The sequence below is a fragment of the Symphodus melops genome, assembly GCF_947650265.1.
Source record: "Symphodus melops genome assembly, chromosome: 2".
NCBI classification, from domain to species: domain Eukaryota; kingdom Metazoa; phylum Chordata; class Actinopteri; order Labriformes; family Labridae; genus Symphodus; species Symphodus melops.
The window spans coordinates 8,892,010-8,914,143 of record NC_136692.1 but is presented as its reverse complement, the minus strand read 5'-3'; the positions used below and the strand labels follow the sequence as shown (position 1 = coordinate 8,914,143).

At 45.4% G+C, this 22,134-nt stretch overlaps 1 protein-coding gene across 6 annotated transcripts in view; it reads left to right on the top strand.

Annotated features, from left to right (window-relative positions):
• Positions 1 to 22,134, top strand: part of lef1 (lymphoid enhancer-binding factor 1) — a 43,893-nt gene that overhangs the window by 16,771 nt on the left and 4,988 nt on the right. Inside the window, exons 4-10 of one of the 6 annotated variants that reach the window (XM_079336904.1) lie at positions 8,012 to 8,144; positions 12,706 to 12,796; positions 14,491 to 14,610; positions 15,430 to 15,592; positions 16,405 to 16,512; positions 18,322 to 18,361; positions 19,003 to 19,044. In XM_079336904.1, the coding sequence (XP_079193030.1) occupies positions 8,012 to 8,144; positions 12,706 to 12,796; positions 14,491 to 14,610; positions 15,430 to 15,592; positions 16,405 to 16,512; positions 18,322 to 18,361; positions 19,003 to 19,037 (690 nt within the window). In that variant the 3' untranslated portion in view covers positions 19,038 to 19,044. Of the gene's footprint in view, positions 1 to 8,011; positions 8,145 to 12,705; positions 12,797 to 14,490; positions 14,611 to 15,429; positions 15,593 to 16,404; positions 16,513 to 18,312; positions 18,362 to 19,002; positions 19,045 to 22,134 lie in introns of all 6 variants that reach the window. The other 5 variants (XM_079336903.1, XM_079336902.1, XM_079336901.1 and 2 more) reach the window with 5 other exon arrangements.

The window sequence follows — 22,134 nt, the reverse complement described above, 5'->3', positions numbered from 1 at the left end:
GCCACACAGCGTTAGCTTGTGCTGCAGTTTTTATTTGTGTACATCTCTCAGGGCCTTTTCGAGTGTTGTTGTTTGAATGTGGATGTTGGCACCACGGCGCAGCCTGGCCTGAATGTAGCTACTCAGCAGACCAGAGCTGGCATATAATGATAAATCATGCAGTATGTTAATGCAGCAGTGGGGTTTCTATTAATAGCTGCTGGAAGAGAGAGAGAGAGAGAGAGGTGTGACGGTTGATTCAGGAAGGAAAAAAGTGCCCCCTTAGGTTTTCTGCTTGTGGTCAGCCGTAAAGGCCTCGTTCAAAGAGAAGGCCCAAAGATTTAAACCAACAGCTGATCAGGTAAAAGATGCCATGATCAACTTTTAGACATTATAATTTTCTGTTTTCATTAAGACTTGAAATTGAAATTATCCAGGAAAGATTATTTGATGCAAATGTTCCTCCCTAATAACAATTCTGATACTTTAGTGGATGATACCGCTCTTGTCCTAGTGAGTCAAAACTATTTAAATATTGGTTGACAAACACTGATGGCTGAACACTTTGCGAGCTTCAAATGACTTTGCTGCAAAAAAAATGTTTTCCTTTTTTTTCTGTCACATCATAATTAACCTAAAACCAGTCAATGATTTTTTTTTTTTTTTTTTTTTTTTGGCCATGCTCCATTCTAGGCAGCACGGGTGTCACGTTGCCATGAATTCCAAACTTCTATTTAATACAAATGCAACTCAAACACTATCGACACTTGTTTCAAAACCACAGCAACTCGCCCGAGACTCTCAGTATTGGCTTATTCCTGTTTTTAATTGATAAATAATCTCAGGCAAATACCTGCACACTGTCTGAAAGGCTCAACCAAGGGCGGAACATTTTGGAAACAGATTGTCGCTTATCTCGTGGCTGCTTGGAGTAAAAAAGGTGACTGAAGTTATCCTGGTTCTATTGATGATTACAGAACGGAGATTGTATTACATTGTGCATCAAAGTAAAGACAACGTTATTAGACAGTGAACCTATGCCGTTATCATTTTAGAATAAAGTCAAGTCTTTGGATGTAGAGTAGCATCCTAATCGACAGGCTTGTCACACCAAAAGTTTCTTCTCTTGTTTCTCCTGAGATGGTGACGGCATGACCCCTCCTACTCTGCCTCTGATTGGTTGATACTCTTTGCCCTTCGTTGGGATGGATCAGATTGCCTCCCCCCTCCAAGTACGGCAAGCAGCAACCGTGTGAAACGATGGGATTAGCATGTGGCCGCGTGAAGACGCTCAGTTGCATGACACTTAGCGGTCAACGCGTGAGCGATTGGCAGCTCTGTGATGTTAAAGTACAACGCTCTAGTTGCTGCATATCGCGGACAGTCATTGTGGACAGGGCTTGTGTCTGCTTTCAGCTCATTTGGGGGTTTTCTGTTTACCTTTTTACGTTTGATCCAATTAAAGTAATGGTGCTCCGTAAAGCAGCCATGATCTTAGAGGGGGAACAGATGCCTTTTTTGGGTGCTCAAGTGCGTGTGCGGTCCGCCTTTGTGTATGTGTTTGCGTGTGCGCTCGCAGGCCTGCTGACAGTGGCACTTGAGCAGAATGTTTGCCCTTTCCTCACTCCTTTGATGTGACCAGGTCCTGCTGTGATAATGAGCCCTGTGCCCCGCCGCAAGGTGAACATCCTGCAGTTCGCCCAGGGCTCTGCCAGATCAGCGGCCAAACCCCCACCACATTTGCACACATCCACAGTTATAACACACACACACACACACACACACACACAAGTGCACTGAGTCAGTGAACAAAGCAGTAGAGCACTGTACCAGGCCTTCACTTACAGCTGATCTACTGCCACACAATGCGTAGATCGTGTGAACACGACAACAGTCTGTCATGTGCTACAGACACATTTCAAGCCGCCCAACAGTGAATACAACACGACGGGCCAGAGCATTCAAAGTCATATTTGCCCTTGTGTCAAATGAAATCCAATGAAAGGAGCAAAAGCAGCAATGAATTGATGCATTATTCATTATGAGTTGGCCCTGACTTATCTTGCTGTTTCTGCTCACAGACAAACAAACACCAAACCACTGAAACAAGCTGTTCCAGTTGGTGAAACTAATGCACCCATTGGTTTTTGTTGGTAAAGAGATTGGTTAAGAATATTAGTAGTAACATTTTATGTGAGCTTATTCTTAAAGGTTCATATCTCAAGTAGGGAACAAAGAGTCACAAACAGACTCTTGGTTACATTAGCGGTCGTTTCAAGGGATCGGTTGAGAGAGATCAGAATATCAAAAGCTGTTTCGTGTTTCACATCTTGATTCAAGTTCATTCTTTCTTCATTTCACTTTTAGCTAAGAATGTAAACTAATGGTGCCTCATATCCGTAATGTTTGAAATGAAGCAGGAGTGCAGGGTTACAAGATGTGTGTCTCTTTGCCAACAGTCCTGCTCTTGTAGAATTTTGGTACAAGTTGTGTGAACGTTAGCTGATAACTGCTTACATGAAGATGCTGCTTGAATACTTACTCAAGCGTCAGACTCTTATTGTACCAGATAGAACGGCTATGACTATCTGAATCAATCAGCAGTAGTAAGTACCTATACGTCTGTTACCTGATATAAATAAATAAATAAATAAATAAGATAGATAAAAATAAATAAATCTATTGATCTTTTGATTTCAACCTTCACGACCGTTTGCATGACCTTGCACAAAGAAGACTTGCTTATGTCATCGACGTTAGCTATTGGATCATTCCTAATGTTCAGGCGCTCTTCCACGACTGTGTTTAAATCGCTCCCCAACACACGGAAATTAAGAGTTGAACACTTTAAAAAAGCGGATCAAGTCTTTTCATCCGGGGCAGGCATATTTCACACAAATTATCTTCTTTGCACGTGCAGAAAGTCACTGTGAGAGCTCGCGCGATTGGTTTGCTCCGAGCACACGCTCCGGATGCCAACTGAGGGATGATGGGTAATCCACCTCAACCTATTCAGTTGCGCTTGGTGGCGGCGGGGATGGGGAAGAAGACATTCAGCTATTAATAGCTCCTTTGTGTTCATATGTAGCATGTATGTGCTAAATTCATTAAAGCCGTGGTTATTGCATTCTCTGATCCCTTTGACTTGTACCATGACGGCATTTTACAGGATGTTCATGTGCTTTTTAATGGTGTTTTTTTTTTTTTTTTTTTTTTCTCGATGTTATTACAGCGACATGTGTTGGTCATGTGTGGTGATGTGAAGCGATTGGTTGTGCATCTCTGTGGGTGTAACCGTGGTATTTAGAGGACAGCGTGACAAGTTTCTCGCATGATAAAAAAAAAAAATGCATCGCAAGTTAGCCACTAATGCCGTTAACATCGCATCCGTGTTGAACATGCCTCTCTGCTACCCAAGTAAGTACTTTAGGTTGGAACGTTTTTCATGCGTTTCTGTTTTTTTTCCTCGTTTTATCTGACCGACCTCTACGTTCACTGTCAGGGTTCTCGACAACTTTTGGACTCGAGACTTGCACTTGATCTATGATGAACATGGAAAGAGGAGGCAGGTGAATCGGTTCTGAAGAGTGGGAGATTTACAGATGTAAATTTGTCTCCAAGGCAGGCTTTTCCTGTTATTCGTAGCCTCCTCCTCTCCTGTCCCTGTGCTTGGTTTCACTTGTTCTTCTCATTACCCCGGGCGCGTGGCGCTCCGTCGCTCGCTGGCGGCCTGGCTTTTATTTTTTTTTCTCTCTCTCTCCATTAATTGGGTTTCGTTACATTAAGCCCCTGGCCACGGGGCCATCCTGCCAATAAAACATTCCATTTTTAGCACTTCACTGGAAGCTGGTGGGGTTCAAACCGCTCTAAGAATGGTAATTGGTTATTTATTTAAGCTTCCTCAGGTTGGTCTCCACTGGTTTTGGTAAAGAGGGAGGGGGAAGAGGAAGGAACAGGGCCTTTTTCCTTTTCTACTGTAAAGCCTCTGAAAGAACGTTTGCTCACTTTTGACGGGGGAACAAGGTTGAACAGCTTGTACGCTGACACACCTGAGAGTGTACACCTGGTCTGAGAGGGCCTGTAGGATCGAAGCGATGGGCACACCCTTTTTTTGCATCATGCACCATTTGGATTAAGATGGCTTTCTGTGTCTTTTATGAGTCAAACGCCCGTGGAAACAAAAGAAGAAGACAGTATTTAAACAATTACAAGAAGGCGGGTGCTCGAAATGACTTTAATGAGGGAGCTTTTCTTCAGGTCGTCGGAATCATTTCATTTGAGTCTTTAATAACAGGCAACTCTTGAGGAAGCTGTGTGCAATTGCCCAACAATTTCTGGCCCCATCTATTTGTCCTTCAGATACTAGCCCGGCCGTTCTTATGGTGTAACCTGTCTCCCTCAGAGGGCGAAGCATCCAGCCAAGTCAGGTGATGCTGAGTTTCAGGGTGACGGGGGTGGGGGTGGGGGGGGGGTGGGGGTGGGGGGGGCTTCTTTGTGAAAAGATTCAGCAGCATTGGAATCCATCACCACCACTTGAGCTGCTATCTCCCCAGCTGTTTGTGAAACACCTCGCACGCATTTCCACACACTTGATAGTACCTGCAGGCGCAAAGAGTCCTCATTGCATATAAATTACAGAAGTGGGAAGTGATTATTATAAAATTCCCGCTTTCCCTTTTTTCCACTCCACTCTGCAGAAGTGGTATAATTGAGTGAAGTACAAAAGCCGTGCTGCCAGGGGAAAGAGGGAGAGAGACGCCAAAAAGGCAATATTGCAGAGATGGTTGTTGCATATATACACTGTACACTTGCAAACACAGACTCGTGAGCAGGAACCACGGCAGGATGATGACAGAATACAAGCTCAGAGACACCGTGCTGTCGCAGAAATCCTCCTTCAGAAAAAAAAAAACACAAAAAAAATTAATGTCCTATTTCCCCTCCCCACCCAGATTTCCAACAGCACGCCAAGTCACTGGCTCTCCATGCTGAAACACACTGGAGTGTCTCCTCCATGGAGGGCTCCCTGCCAGCTCCAGTTCCACACAATGAATTTCTCTTAAAACCACATCTAACGGGTTCTTTAGAAAGGGCCAAGCCTGGAAATGAAATTCCAAATGGAACGTTTTCTTTTCAGTGCTTTGCCGCCCTTCCTTTTTTACTCTGCCTGAAAAATATGAATAGAAAGATCCTAAGCCTATTATTTCTTCTGTACAATGAAAGAGGATCGCCAATATGGCTGCCCTGCATTGCGACATCGCCGCCGCCGCCGCTGCTGCTGCTGCTGCTGCTGCTGCTGCTGCTGCTGCTGCTGCTGTTGTTCTTGTTGCTCGATCGAGGGGCTCTTGCAGTCAGGATGGGGATGAGAGGGGATCAAAATGTTTTGATGTTGCGTGACCCTTGTGGTGTTTGGTCACAACCAAAGGGAATCGTGCTTTTTTTTTTTTTTTTTTTTTTTTTTTGCACTTGTGTTTTTGAACTTGCTGCGAGCTGCAAGCCTGGAATAAAATCTGTGGCTCCATGATGTCTGTATCCATGTAATGACAGTCATCATAACTTGAAACAGTCAACATGTGATTCGGCTTTATTAGCCCTGATAGAGCGTGTCCCATCACACTGTGTGGACGTTTAGATGGAAGCCCTCAGTGACAGCTCGCTGCTTTCTTCTGGATGTAAACTTGCTTAGCTATGGTATGGCAAGTAAACGGCCATAAACTCTGCATTGGTCACGGACGTTTGCAGGTTTTCTCTGGTGGATTTTGTCCACAATGGAGGCAGTTTATTAGGAACTTGAGAAGAATCAGATTTGACAGCTGTAACCAAGAAAAAGCGCTGAAAAACTGAAAAAGTCTCCAGCTTCCAAAGCTGCGAAAAGGTCCATCAAATCTGTCTTTTTTTTTTCTTCTTTTTTTTTTGGGTCACTATCGCGGTAAATGAAGTGCGATGCGGTGCATGTGAGAGACTAACTTGTGTTTCCATGTTCTCCTCTTCAAGTTGGTGAAGACTTGAGCATCAATGGGGAATCCCTCAGGTTCTCATCTCAATTTTCCCCACAGGAGAACTAACGGGAGTGGAGAAGGCGTAAAATGATATGGGCGAGAATGCTCATCATTTAAACCCCCGGGTGTGGGCGTGTCCCAGCAATCCCAGTCCTGGTTAGCCCTCCTTCAGGGTTTGCAGGTCGCACATATAATCCCTCCCCTCCTTTTTGGATGAGACCTGACACTCCCGCACTCTCAGATTATCCCCGTCACCTTTGACTCGTGTTGACCCCGGTCAGAGAAGCGCACACTCACCTGGGCTCATGTGTGAAGCCTTATGGTGTAATTAGTTTGTGATTTGTGTTGTTTTGGCTGAAGCGGGCGGTGCGTGCCGTCTCACGTGGCTTGAAGTGGACTGCGCTTGTGGAATGAGACTCGTATCGAAAGCAGGGACTGGGAAAGAAAATGGCCCACGGAGATGAGATTCCCAGACCGATAAGGCGTCTGATGTGGATGTCGTGTCATGTGGTGGAGGTGACCTCTTTTATGTGGCACACGCGCGCACACACACGCACACACACACACACACACACACACACACACACACACACACACACACACACACACACACACACACACACACACACACACACTGGCCTTTTGTGCTGCTGGTTTTGACGTTCCCAGAAAGGTTGGGGGTGGCGAGAGGGAGGGAAGTATTAAGTTGAGAGAGCAGTGCCAGTCTGCGAGAGGTTCGGGGGGGTAACACAGACATTCCAGCCCCCCTTGTGGCTTAAGGGGGGGGGTTTGCGTATTTGCGTATGTGTGGTCGGAGATGGCGAGGAAGGGGCACCAAACCGCCACTTTGTTCTGCAGGAATGTCACCTTGGCGGACAGCTCAGCTGAAGGAGAAGAGTCGAGAGTCTCTGTCTGTCTCTTGTGATGTGTAAACTCATCCTTAAAAAACCAAAGTCTCTTTGCAACAGTTTAGATCAGGTGGTTTTTCCCACGAGACTTCCCCCCTGATTATAATTTCAAGAAACTCTTTGATTCAAACTTGTGGGAGGGGTTTGGTGTGAGCGCGTCTCACCCAGTGGTGAACTGATGTCTTCTCCGATTAGCCTGACATCCTGTGGAGGTGATATTTTGACTTCAGCTCAGCCCTGGGCTCAGATTTTGAACAGTAGATTTAGCATGGCTAAGCATTACCATGTGTTCAGTGCTGCTGAAGCATGTAAGCGCTGTCGGCTTGGGGGGGGTTGGTGCCGGGGCACTCTGGGCCTGGCTCGCTCTATTTTGGTTGTCAGGAGGAGGCAGGTCTCTGTGAGTCAGAGTCAGTCCGGGGATGGGAGGCCTCTGTTGACATGATTACCCCTGCAATAAGCACCGCTGCAGACATCTGTCTCACTCGCGCTCTCTCTCTCTCTCTCTCTCTCTCTCTCTCTCCCCATAGCTGACCCCCCCCCTTCTCCTCCTCCTCCTCCTCCATCCCTCATCTCTCCTTCCCCCGGCTCTTGCTCTGTAATGAACTCCCCTTATTCACCAGCTAATGACTGCCTTTGATCTCCCGCCTAAGACCTCTGCTCTAACTCTCCCCTGTGAATCTCTCTTTTCTCTCCCCTCTGTTCGCTCTATCGCTCGCTCGCTCCCCCCCCCCCCCCCCCCCCCCTCGCTCCAGCTCTGGTTGCATCTTTCTCTTTCTGTCTTCTGCTGTCTCAAACACGCTCGTAGACTTCTTCAGCTTGTTTTCGCTCCTTTCTTCAGGGAGTTTTTTTTTTTTTGTTGGTCTTGCTGACCTGGGCTGAACAGAGTTTTGAGGCGCAAAAAGGAAAAGAACAAAAAAATCGGTAACTTTCTTTAACCACCGTTTGTAAGAAGAGCAGACCACCCGCGCTACACGTAGCCGTACCAGACCCCCTGATCATGTGACAGGAAGAAGGATCACAATGCTTCCATGGAATAATGCATTTAAACCATATGTGTCTCATATGTCTTTCATATATTTTTCATCTTCGTGTGTGTGTGTGTGTTTTTTCTTTCTTTCTCCACAGTCCAACAAAGTCCCCGTGGTTCAGCCGTCCCATGCAGTCCATCCTCTTACCCCGCTGATCACGTACAGCGACGAGCACTTCGCCCCAGGGTCCCATTCTGGTCACCACCCCCAGGATGGCAACAACAAGCAAGGTAGAAACAAAAGCACAACAGAACACACCAAACAGCCTCATCGACCAACTCTGGAGATACATCCAAAGCACTGTCAATGGTTACGAGTCTGATCTGTCTCACTGGTCGTCCTCCCAGTCAAAGAACTGCTCCCTTCATCTTCATCATCATCTTAAGATTCATCATCTCCTGCAGGACCGCTTGTGTCGGCCTTTGATTGAAGGTAAAAAAAACAAACAATGGTCGCGGACGTATCCGCCGAGGATCGGAAGTCATGTTTGGAAAACATCAGCACAGTGTACCAAAAAATGTGGCTAACTTACACAGATGACATCAAGCACCCCAATAATTACATAAGACTGGTACCAACAGAAGATGTGAAGGGACTGGTGCCTCCATCTTTCACATAATGAAGGACGTGCTGTAGACTGGGAGACCGGTGGGACAATATTAAAAAGGGTTGTTTAGGAAGTACACAAGAATCTTATTGATTCATTTAACCTTTATTCAAGCAGGTCGGTCCCAGTGAGATTAAGAACCTCTTTTCCAAAGGAGAAGTGGCCAAGACAGGGAGCAGCAAAAAAACACAAAGGGAGACAAAGTACAGTTTACACAACATGTTGCATTATAATGAGACCCTGTAGGAGTCAGATCTGGGAGTCAAGTCGTTCAAGCAGTCGGGCTGAAAACATCGGCGTTCTGTAGACTCTGCTTCCAGGTCTTTCATTGTAGATTTGAAAAAAACATTTAAGGACCTTTTCTTCTATTAAAAACGATGGATTTCTTTGGGATTAAGACACTGAGGAGAAAACAACTTGCTTCAGAATAATGGGCTACACGTGTGGCTCAGCTAACAGCCAATTAGAAAGTAACATATTCTCTGTTGGACAAGCACCTACAGGCTGCAGCCCTTATGTTGCCTGGCTGTATGTAAGTGTAACTTCAAGGTCAGTTTAGTATTGTGGTGCTTGATTTGCTTTTTAAAAATGGATCAGTATGTTTTTTGTTTGTTTGTAAAAAAAAAAAATCAATAACGTTGTTGAATTGAAAAGACGGACTGATACGTCAACCCAGATACATATCAAACAACAAAGCTCCGTCTCTCTCAACTTCAAAATCTTGACTAACTTTCCTTCACACTGAGCATTAATACTGGATAATAACTCAGTTGGTGTTTAACTGAACTAATTCCAAAGTTTGCTCTTGCTTCCCTACCTGTCAAAACTGTCAGGAATCCATCAAGTAGAAAAAAAAAAAAAAAAAGCCGAAAATGTCAGAGCAAAGTCGTCCTTTTTTTTTCTCTCTCTCTCTCTCTCTCTCTCTCTCTGTTCCTCTCATGAACTCATTTGAAGCAGCCTGTGGGACGGCGCGCTGAGCTCCTCTGCCCTCTTTCCCTGTGCTCTCTGCGCCTCTCAGTAACAACATCACAGCTCCGCTCTGACAGCTGCAGACGACGAGCGGCTCCGGAGTGAGGACGAGCCTTCCTCTGCCTCCTCAGCCCCGCACAGCTGGAGACTTTTGGCAGCTTCTCACTAATGCTGAAAAAGACGTGGGCACCTCTGCAGTTTTGTCCCCGCACCTTTTCTTCTTCTTCGTCGTCGTCGTCTTCTTCTTCTTCTTCTTCTTCCTCTCCTGCGGCTGCCAGTTGAAAAGGAGGAGAGGGATCAGACAGGATGTAGGCGATGAAGAAGATGAGGATGAGGCTGGGAGGTTCTGAGGAACCGGCTATAAATAACAATGTAGAAGTGAGCACGCCGCACAGTGAGATGAAGGGAGTGAGAGTTGTTTAAAGAATCTTTGCTCCACATATGTCAGAGGAATCATACATCAGACACAGTTTGTTGAATATTTTCCTAATGGTAGCAGGAACGATTTTTGTGTTGACACGGAATTGAGCAGTAAAACACGGTGCACACATGCAAGCGTTAGATTTCAGAAAGTTGATGTCATGTAGTACAATTTACGAAGTAATGCGCTCGCTTTTTCTGTGTTGGTCCTCCGCTGTGCTGAGTTGTTTTTTTTTTTTGTTTTTTTTTCTCCCCCCGCTGTATTTGATCTTTTTCACCGGCGGGCCGGCAGAAAGTCCGAGAGATCCAGTTGAGAAGTAGCTGCAAAAAGATTTCCCAAGGCAACTTCATGCGTGTATATCAGCAGAGCTAAGCTGACGATGCTTCAAATCTCTCTTATTCTCTTTTTTTTTCTCGATTCCTCTCTCTCTCTCTCTCTCTCTCTCTCTCTCTCTCTCTCTCTCTCTCTCTCATATCGACCAATTGCTGCTCTGCCTTCCTTAGTGGGCTCAGACTTTGATCTGCTCGTTAATTATGAAAAACAATCATGGATTTTCTCATTATGAGCTCTAATATGCACAGGGCCGCAATGCAGGATGGAAGGTCGGGCGCAGGTCTTTGGGGAGGGGGGGGTTTGAAGGGGGGGGGGGGCCTTTGAACATCATAGATCTGAACCCTGCATGTGTAAAAGAATTGAAATATTACAAAGGAGGCGTAATCTGAATATTGATTATTTCCACATGCAGCAACAACAACAGCTCTGTCGTTTTCGAGCGGACACGCGACTGGGAGAGCGTTGCTGGGTGTCGGCAGGAAGCTGTGAGTAATTAGGCACCTTAAGGGGCCGTGAGTGACAAGGTTAACACGCCGGGGTCTCTCCGCTCCTCCTCCCCGCTCCCTCGCCACCTCCCACCCTCGCCTCCTTTCCTTCTGCCCTCAGGAGGGCCCTCAGGATTGTAACGTGCTGGATTAGTGGGCAGGGGGTAGCGCTATGCACGCTATGAATCCGGCGTTGCAACATTGGCTTTGGAGATATAAGCCTCCCTACTCCCACCCCGCGCCCTCGCTCTGCCTCTCCGAGGAGGGAGGCCCCCTTCAGACCGCAGCCTGCAGAGAGGAAGAGGAAGAGAAGCGATAGAGGCCGAGGAGAAAAGGCTGGCTCCAGCAGGGATTAGAAGATGGTGCTAATCTGGAGGCATTTGCCCTCTTTTCTTTGTGTGTGGGTGTGTTTAAAGCACACACATAAAGTTGTGTGTACTAATATTAAATCTCGAAAAATGTACACCACCTCAGTCGCATTATAACTAACGTGGTGAAATGACAAAGAAGAGCACGTTCATCGTTACATCCGTGAATGAAGATTATCTGACATTCCTGTCCTCGGCTAAATCTTCCTGTGGGGGAAAAAAAAAAAAAAAGACCTCTGGACCTTGAAACCCAGCAGGAGAAGGAAAGATGGAGGAGCTTAGTCCTGAAGATCCACCGACAGTTAGTCTCAGTCAATCCCTTGTCTGGAGGGAGAGCTCGCAGCCTCTGACAAAAAGAGGACGCCTCAATTAACCAGCTTAAAAATGCACAGACACAGAGGAAGGACTCTGCCATGTCGGGGTGACATCGTGAGGTGGAGAGGCCCCGACATGCGCACTAGTTGTAGTTGACGGGTGAAACAAAGAGTCGAATCTTGAGGTGCATCTTTCACTCTTCCTCACCTGTGTCAATATGAACGAGGAAGGAAAACTTGTTTTCTGCTCATTTCATCGATGCACCAGGATAACTTGTTGTCACCTGATACCTTCAGGTTTTATTTTTACTGAAACAAAGTCCCGATCCTGGTCCAGCACACTCCTCTTGTGTCCACCTCCCTGTGTGGATTCATTTAAAACCTCGTCCTAGAAAGTGACAGGAGTCCAGAGACCGCTGCAACCCGTTGACTGAACTGATAACGGGAACAATGACATTTCTCTAATGCCACTGATTGAGACACTTATTGATCACAATATCATGTGTGTTGTTATTTCCTCATCTGTGTTGTTTCCTTAAAGCCTAACCCAGGACAAGGACTGCAAATAAGCCATGGCTAGAAGACCAATATACAGCACGTTGTATTGGTTTTGTTTAAATTAGACGTAACAATGTCTGTAGGTATTTTCACTGACAAATAAACTGATATCAAATATTCAAGTCAGAGTCCGCTCACACTTCCAGCATGAGTCTTTTGTTTTTTGGGTGTTCTGACTGTGGAGAACATGAACACGTTTTGTGACACATGTCTACTGTACAGTTATTTTTCGTGATAAAAACACGTGACTGGGAAAATGGTGACTTCATAAACAGAATTCTAAACCGGATGTGACAAAAAAGCCTTTTGAAGAGAGATTAAAGTTTTTCATCTTCATGTTCCGGCTTTAGAATATTTTCTCTCCTTGCACGTTTATTGCGTTTTTAAAAGTCTTCTCTGACTCTCGATGGACTTTAATGTTTTCAGACAAAAAAAAAAAAAGAAGAAGGCCACAAACCAGACCGTCGTGGTCTCCTGATGACGTCTTCCTCTCTTGGGTTGCTGCTGTTGAAACATTTTGTAAAAGCGGTATTACAAGCAGCATCCATGCTTGTGTCGTACTTCCTCTCTGATGTACGTCGCTTTGAATAAAAGTGTCTGCTGAATTGTAGGCCTTTTTTTTTTTGTTATTCATACTTTGATCCACAGGATGCTGGTAAGATTAAACATCTGGATTCTACATCAAACTTACTGGTAACTACTTTCTAACTGTGTGTTCCATTGTTTGTTTGTGTAGGAATGCAGAGGCATCACCCTGGACCAGACATGACAAACTTCTACTCCCTGTCTCCTGGAGGAGTAGGCCAGATCACACCACCTCTGGGATGGTGAGTCTCAAAAACAAAAAAAAAACAAAAACATGCTCAGTTCATGTAAACATGTAGGAGTCACTCTGCTGTCTCTTCACATCAGACACTCTCTGACGCTCTCTCTCTCTCTCTCTCGCTGTGTGCTGAACGTCAGACTTGCAGGCCTGCAGCAGCAGCAGCAGCAGCACAGAGGGAGGTCTGCCTCTGGCTCTTCCTGCTGCACTGCTGTGGCTTCAGCCGCACAGCTCCTCTGTGTGCCCAGCACATGTCAAACACATCACCACATACGTGCCCCTGCATAACCATATGTCTGCTTAACCTCTATCGAAGCTCTCTGGAAGCACTTCTCCCTCTGAGCCCAACTTCGTGTTCACGACAATCTTTTTTTAGTAGCTTCTGCTCCTTTTCTTTTTTTTTTTTTTTTTTAATTCTCTCTTCCTTTTGGACTGCATCCCTATTCACTTCCATTCTCTGCTTTTTTTTTTTGATCTTCTGTTACCCTCTGCCTTTCTTCTCTCTAACTATCTCTGTCTCTGTCAGTGTGATGTTGGTAAAGACAGAGCTGCTTTAGGCAAACACTGAGTGAAGCCAGATGTAAGGTGCAGGATCAGGCGACATATGAAGCCCAGACAGCCTCCACGCCAGCCGTCCTCCTTTTGAACCTTTCAAACCTCAACACCTACAGTCGATTAGCCTTTTTAGGTTTTTTCCGAGCAAACGTTTTACATACAGACATTTTTAACACACACAAAAAAAAGAGAGAGAGAGAGAGACTTCTCTGAGTTCTTGATCCATGGGCCCAGTGAACATCCAGCAACAAAGATCGTGTTTGCTGCACTGAACAGTTCTAAAGTTTCATGCCATAATAAACACACGGAACCCCAGAAAGCATTGGATTTCAAACCCCGACCACATCATGGCGAAGTGAGTGTTGAAAGATAAGAGAAATGGAACACAATGGAAACAAGCAGTACAGACCCACCAATGGACTGAACTGATGTCTATTTGTCATTTGTGAGAGAAGAAAGCATTACAAAGTTTGAGACCATGACCAGATGGAGGAAAAACATATCCATAGACTTCCTCGTGTATATTTCGGAGCAGGATAATAATGAGCACAACACGTTTTCTTTCTTTATTTAACTGCAGTGAAACACAAGCACAACTCATGGAACTCTTAGTTACTGACTTTATACCTTATTAAAGTTTGTTGGATCTTTTGGAGCGCAGAGTTCAGGCAAGGAGACGTTCCATGTACTCTTTAAAAACCAATTATACCTTCCTTCAAAAGCATGTAAGCCATGGTTGCAGGTCGCAACTTTCTGAAGTTACGTTGGATTAAATCAAGCAGTCTCAAACAATCCGAAGGCTTTTAGTGCCGTATTTCCTCACCGGGTTGTCGTTTCAGGAACAGCAACGTCTATTCAGTTTCCATGTGTTCTTGTTTACTGTGTACAGCAGGATATTATTATAATATTATTGACTGCTGTCTGTGAGCCAAATTGCCCCTCTGGGACATTAAAGCTGCTCCGCTCTGCTTCGATATTTCTGCAAAGAGGCTGATGGAATCTGTGCATGCATGATAACCATAGTCAGTGACTTCCTCAACCCCCCCCCCCGACCTCCTTATTTAGGTGACATGAAGTGCACAGTGTCCCTGCCACTGTCCTTCTCTTGCGTCTTTGATTAACGAATCTTTGCTGTTGTTGCAGGTTCTCGCACCACATGGTTCCTGGCCCCCCAGGTCCCCACGCCACAGGGATCCCCCACCCGGCTATCGTCAACCCGCAGGTCAAACACGAGCCTCTGCATGAAACTGACATCATGCACATGTGAGTCCTGCAATAAAAAAAAAAACACACAAAACGCAAAACACACCGTGATAAAACACTCGTGAAACAGGCTTTTTTTTTTTTTTTTTTTTAAACGAAAAAAAAAAACTCCAGCCTCTCTTCCTCCTCTTACTCTATCAGCAGTTTTCTGAGATGACACACTTCCAGGTATTTTTGCACTCCACCTCTACAGCAGGACACACACTCTCTGTCAGAGTCTTGTTCTCATTCCCTTGATGTGGGCAGATAAGCAGCGAGGGCCCGTGCTCGCCTGATAACGGGCCCTCTGCTTCAGTCAGCCTCAGGGATCACAACACACTTAGCCAGCAACAGATACAGGTCCTAGATTAGTGCTGGCATGAACTCAGTTCACATCCCCAGTGTGCGCAGTGGGAAGCGCTGTGAGCGCCCTGAAGTGGTTATCACTGATATTTCCATTATTCATGGCCAGCCCAGCTCCAAGACTGTACGAGCATCAAAAAGGTTATTAGAAAGTGAGTCAGGAGAGAGAGCAGAGCAGCTTTTGGTTTTAAACGATTGCTGATGTGGAGAAGGTTTGGTTGTCATTACTGGTGAAGTAATCTCTCCGCATGAAGGGCTACAACTATGCAACTGCACATGATTAAAGAGGCCGAGGGCCCGTGGCGTGGTAACCCCTCTCACGCTGACTCCCAATTGGCTGAGGTCGAGCTAGAACCTTGATGTTTTTGTCGCCATTGAGGCACCACAATCTCATTTCAAGTTTCTCCTTATTTACCTCCATCCCTGTTTTTTTTTTTTTTTTTTTTTTCTTCAAATATATATATATATATTTCACAGGAAACCCCAGCACGAACAGAGAAAGGAGCAGGAGCCCAAAAGACCGCACATCAAGAAGCCGCTAAACGCCTTCATGCTCTATATGAAAGAGATGCGTGCCAATGTGGTCGCCGAGTGCACGCTGAAGGAGAGCGCTGCCATCAATCAGATCCTGGGGCGAAGGGTAGGTCACACCCGTCTGAATCTCTCCGTGGCTGTAGTTTATCCGATGATTTAGTTTGATTCACTGGGAGATCACAGTTCGAGCCATGGTTCCAAAGCCTTCCCCCGGCCCAATTAGCTTTAAAAAAAAAAAAAAAAAAAAAAAAGTACAAAGATTCCTCCTTGCATTAACACACAGTCTTTTCTGAGCTAGCTGTGATTATTTCTATAATGATTGCCCCAGCCAATTACTCCCCTCTCAGCAGCAACAGAACCAGTCTGCCTATCTAACTGACATTTAATCAAATTGGCTTTAATAAAACATGCCTGGATAATGGCACGGTTGGAAATGACAAAATTTGTTCCTTTTGAGGATTGGGAAAAGAGTGGAACCACAGAGCCATGTTAAAAGCCTTAACGAATAGGCCCAGCGGTCGAGGCAGCCAGCCACAGCAAAGCCCAGTTTGTGGCCTGTGTAGCGTAATTGCTCGCTGACATAGTTTGAATAAAAAGCGCTGCTAAATTGGAACCAGTGTTTTGATATGAAATCAAAGTTTTTTTTCCCCCTTCTCGTTTCCCCCCACCCAGCTCACTGACTCTGTATGTTAATCTCTTCATCATGTACTCCCCCCCCCTTCTGCTTTGTCTCACTTTTATCCCACTGTTGTCGTTTTTTTAACCCCAAATGTTTGAAAGTAAAAAAGAAGGTTTTTTTGTAGTTTTGCCATAACACTACCACACTTCTCTATGCAGGGAACATACAAGTGCATGCCAGTAATTGACTGTGTGCTATTCCCCCCCCCCCCCCTTTAATCTCCCTTTGTACCGAAACAGTGGCATGCTTTATCTCGGGAAGAGCAAGCTAAGTATTATGAGTTAGCCCGCAAGGAACGGCAGCTCCACATGCAGCTCTACCCAGGCTGGTCTGCTCGAGACAACTATGTAAGTATCAACAGAACAGATTGGAAGAGGTGCGCCTGTCTGTGTGTGTGTGTGTGTGTGTGTGTGTGTGTGTGTGTGTGTGTGTGTGTGTGTGTGTGTGTGTGTGTGTGTGTGTGTGTGTGTGTGTTTGTGTGTGTTTGTGTGTGTGGTTGCATGACTTGTTCTTCAGATGGCTAAGAATGACACACATGGACACATTAATTCATGCTAGTCTGCTAGTCATGCTAATGGAGTCCATTTGCGGACCCATTGTTTCAGCCTTATGTGTAATTCATACATTATAATGTCAGCCGCACTAGAATGGATCATAGTATCATGGACATTATTATTACCACAGTGAAACTACCTGCTGATGGTTCTGCTACTCTTTGATGTTTCGTATCAGCATGGATGTAAAAAGCAGCTGTTAGACTGAGTTTAAGCCGCTGCATCCTGCATACAGAGTAGAGCGGCAACAACCTTTGCTCCTCTCGCTGCCCATTTGGCTTGTGAATGTGGGGGATTCGTCTGGATTGAAGGTTTTGGGGTTTTTTTTGGTGCGTGTGTGCATTATTGTTTGTGCGTTTGTTTGGAAGTTCAGTCTCTTGTGTGTGTGTGTGTGGGTGTGGGTGTGTGTGTGTGTGTGGGTGTGTGTGTGCGGCGCGTATGAATTTGTGAGTGAGCACCAGCCTTTTATTAAAAGTGTGGCTCCGGCACTCACGTTCACTCCACCACCAAAGTGCTTTGTGGTGTTTATCTGCCTCCCCTCGGACACCGACAGCATCCCTCCTCCTTCTGCCTCCGCTGCTCCGCTGCCAACATGCCTCGCATGAGAAGGGGAAGACGGGGAATCACAGCACAGCTCTCATTACATTCGATAGCTTTTTTTTTACTGTGCACATATACAGTATGTCTGACAGGTTGGGGGGGAGGGGGGGGGGGGGGGGGGGGGGTACTTGGTATACCACAGAGATAAAATGAGCTGATAGGTTAAAGGAAAAAAAAGATTTGTCCCTGACTCCTCCCACAAACAAACTCTTCAGCTGCTGCACATCATGCCTGGAAACACCCGAAAATAGTCATCACACTGGCAAGGAGAGAGCGTGTAGCATTCATAGTTTTGCTGCGTCCCCCCCCCCCCCCTTTATCCTTTCTCTCACCCACTCTCACTTAGTCTCTCTTCTCCCCTGTCTGCCGCAGCAGTAGAAGGCAGATTAGCTCATGAATAAGTGGATTAGCAGACTTTGCAGCAGGAAACCAAAGTGCTGCTCATATTTGACTAGGACAACTCCGCGCTGCTATCTATACCTATAGTCTCCCCTCTGGGGATTTAGCATAAGCTATAAATCCTTACACACTCCCACCACCTCGCTGGAAGAAGAGTGGTGCTCTTCACAGTCATCCAGCTCGACTAGCCTAATTACAGTGAGTATTTTTAATTGCACTTGATGTTAATGTTTGTCATTAGAGGGACTTCAAAGGCAGCTGAAATGTGACGCAGAGGGGTCACATCAGCAGGACGAGCTACCGCTCTACTGTTAGCTTGCTGCCCACTCTAAACAGGCCTCAAAATGGTTACCAAAAAAAAAAAAAAAGTCATTATGAGCAGCTGAAAGCAGGTAGAGCACACTTAACTTCAGCTTAGCCTGCTCCGTCCCTCTCAGCGAGGCAGTTTGCGATGGAGCCTGGAGACCGAGGGATGCTGGTTGGATGCCCAGCAGGGGATGAGTGAACATGGCAGTCAGCAGCAGGATACCAGAGTGGTCTAGTGAGCGTGAGTGCTGGAGCCACACTTTATGTGTTCCTCTGTATATTTTTTAGGGAAAGAAGAAGAAGCGGAAGAGGGAGAAGATGCAGGAATCAGCCCCGGGTAAGACACACTAGTTCCTTGTTTCCTTTTTTTTTCTTCTTTCTTTTTTTGTGTGTGTTACATGTTGAAGTTGTGAGTTGCACCATCTTTCCATTTTCCTTCGAATCTTCTTCACTGCATTTTTTGGTTTTTTTTCATACTCATTTTTTACAAATGCACCCTCTTCGATAAAATAACAACAGATTTCCCATGAGGCCTTGACAGTCTCACATAAGCACACAGATCCCCTCTCCTCTCTCTGGCTTCAGTAGACTGGCTTAATTCTGTGCAGGCAGCATAGTCCCCTCACTACTCACACTCTTTTTATTTTTGTGCACATCCCTCCATCCATTTGTCCCTTTTCCGCACATTACACCTACTTTGGGATTAGTCTGTCCATTCTTTGCGACTACTTAACGATTCTAGGCTTTGCACTATTTGTTTGCCTGCTGCACTACAGTATGTCTTTCTGCTGACCTTGTTTAGCCGCGCTTATGAGCCTCCTCTCAGCACTGCAACCCTAATCCATTGAGAATTACATCTTAAAGTAGAATGTCAGTGTTTTTTTACATATATACATATATATATATACATCTGTACGGTAAAGATCTTTGCCGTCAAGCTGCGTCCAAAATTGTTAAAAAAGATGCCATTTTCTGCAGGTACAGGCCAGAGAATGAAAACGGCGTACATCTGAGAAAATGGTAAGACAAACCCCTCTATCTGCCTCCCGCCTGTCTGATCAGTCCAATACATGTCAAAGCTTTTCAAACTGCCAAACACTGACTTGAGAGTATGTGCTCACAGACTAATCCTAAAAAAAGGTCCACCCTAACCTCGCCATGGTCATTGTGTGGCTGGTGTTAAAGGCCTGAAGAGGGATCGTGCTCAGTGGCCTCTGAACAATAAGGCCTCAGATCTTCTGTGTGTGTGCGTGTGTGTGTGTGTGTGTGTGTGTGTGTGTGCGTGTGCGCGCGCTGCGCGTTTGCTGAAAGTGAATCTTTCGGCTTCAAGCGTTTGCTGGATGAAAGGTTCAGTTGGTGCGTCAGAGGTTTATGGCTTTTTTTCTTCCATGATTAATTTTGAAAGTGTAAAAAAAAAAAAAAATTATAATCAAAAATGGCTTAATAAATCAGACAGCTCATTCTCTTTGTGTTCTTTAAAAAAAAAAGGGGTCTACATAATACATCTGAAAACAATATCACAAACCCAGAACATTTTTTTCCCTCTCTCTCTCTCTCTCTCTCTCTCTCTCTGCTGGAGGATGCTGTGATGTCAGCTCAGCACCATATGGACTACATGTGTTGTCTGTCTCTGCATCGTTGTGAGGCAGAGCAGGATTCAGCAGCTTGTTTAGCAGGAACATAATGAGATGCTATACCTTAATAAGATTTCACGGTATCTGGGGTTCCAGGGTGTCTATAATGCCTTCATAACAAAGGCCCTGTGCAGTCATTTTTTACATGTGAATGATACGTTGAAGTATATTGATTTAGATGATGCGTCAAACCCTCACCTGTCCTTTTTTTTTTTTTTTTTAAACGTCAGACGGAGGATTAGCACTCCCAATATGTGGCAAAGCTAACTCTATTTCCTTTATCTCTTACTCTCTCTCTCTCTCTCTCTCTCTCTCTCTCTCTCTCTCTCTCTCTCTCCCTCCCTCCCTCGGAGTCTGGCAGCATCCTGTTGTTCCGCTCCCTTTTCGGCTGCAGAGAAAGCCGGGCAGATGTCACAAATCTGGTCTTACGTCGAAATCACCCCAAACCAGACAAAGGTTTTCCACTTGGTCGATTCCTGACCCAGTGGCTCTCTCTAGAACTCAAAATTGGGCTGCTTTTTCTTTCCTGTGCTTTATTTATTTATTTTTGTTCTCGCCACGGCCGGCTTTCAGAGCTCAGAGAGAGAGAAAGAGAGAGAGAGCGAGCGCTAAAAAGCACTTTATCTCTGATCCAATAATTAGCAGCGCCTAGCCGCAGCAGGATGGACACCCTTGCTGATTCTCAGTGACAGCCTTAAAACTAATATGCATAATACCAAGGATACTGCCACAACTCCTCGAGCCTTCAATTTATGCAGATCCCAAAGAGCTGGATTGAGGTTAGCTTGGTGTAGACGCCGAGAAAAAAAAAAAAAAAAAAACATCTTTAAATGAACTCGTTTGTCTATTTCTTCTCATCTGCGGTAGCCTTTACCCCATCTGTGCCTCGTCTACACCCGACGTCTGAAAGGACGTCTGCTGTTAAAACTGAAGACACAATCTGGACAACTTTCTTTATGATAGTTCAAACACGTCACGCTCAGAAGTCCTGTGCTGTCATAATAAAGAACGTTCAGCATCACAAAGTAAAGTGCTTCAGTGTAGGCGAAGTTTATATGTGGAAATTGACGTTAATACATGTTCATATCTACATATTTTATAGCTTTCACTGAGTTTTTCTGCCTGTGGGGCGAACCAGGACTGGAGTAGTCGAGCAGCGTTTTATGGCTCCACATCAGTTGCCTTTGTTATCCTTAGCATGTCAAACACTCGGCCTGCCGCACAGCTGGCTCTAACCACACTGCAACAGCTCTCTGAGAAGTCGTGACTCTGACAATGTGAAATTAAGCTTTCTGTCTCTTCTCAGCCCCTGTTTGTTTTGCCTGGAACGGTGCACTTTTACTCCATCTTCCCTTCTCTCTTTCTTGCTTCCTGTTAGCCTTTTTTTTGTCTTTTTTTTTTTTTTTGTCTGACTAAGCCTGCTGATTCACAGCCTTTGGAGATAGTTATCTAGCCGAGACACATACATGCCCTCGAGGCTTTCTTACCCATTTTAGCCACTGCCATTTTTTTCATGGGGGGGGACACTCGTAACAAAGGTGGTCTTTTAAAATCTTGCTGGCAAGGGCCTTGGAGTTGCACATTTTTGCAAACTGCCATAAAACTGCATGAGTCAACTTCTTCAGACTCTTTAAGACGAGGTGTTCTTTTGACCAAAAAAAAAAAAAAAAAAAGTCCTCATGAGTCAATTTCGCCTGTACACCTCATAAAATCCAATATATCTGAGCACTTTAAAGAACATGCTTGAGTTATGTTTCACTTCACTTTACTCAGAGTCATTTCAAGTGTTGCTGGAGCAGCAGCTTTGGTTGCCACTCTCTCTCTCTCTCTCTCTCTCTCTCTCTCTTTCCTCCTCTGCTCCCTCTGATGTGTGCAGCCAGAAGTCAGCTGTCAGACTTTGATGAGGGTGGAGGGTGCGAGTGTGTTAGGGAAAGAAAAGGGCCAGAAAGAAAATCCCTCATTCTCGTGACTTTGTGACTTTACCCAATCTTACTCAACTGCCACTCAGCCTTCAGTCTCCATCCCTCAATTCATTCCCATTTCCCGTTCTTTTTTATTTATTTGTTGCCTCTCATCTTCTCTCTCTTAGACCCTCGTAACTTATACGCACACACACACACACACACACACACACACACACACACACACACACACACACACACACACACACACACATACATCCAAGCAGCCAGCCACACAGTCCGGCTGCAATTAGGCAAGATTGAGCGTCTGCCTCTATTTCCCGAGTCGTTTCAATTTGGCACCGAGCCTGCAGGCCACTGCGGCACAGCCCAGTGCCTCCACACCCTCCACGCCTTATTAGTGACCTGGGATAATTGGGGAAGGAATTTGAATCTCTCTCTCTCTCTCTCTCTCTCTCTCTCCCTCTCTCAAAAAAAACAAAAAAAAAACACTCTGGGTTTTGCTCTGAGCAAGTGAACGGGAGATGAGAGGATGTTTTTAAAGCTGTATTTCT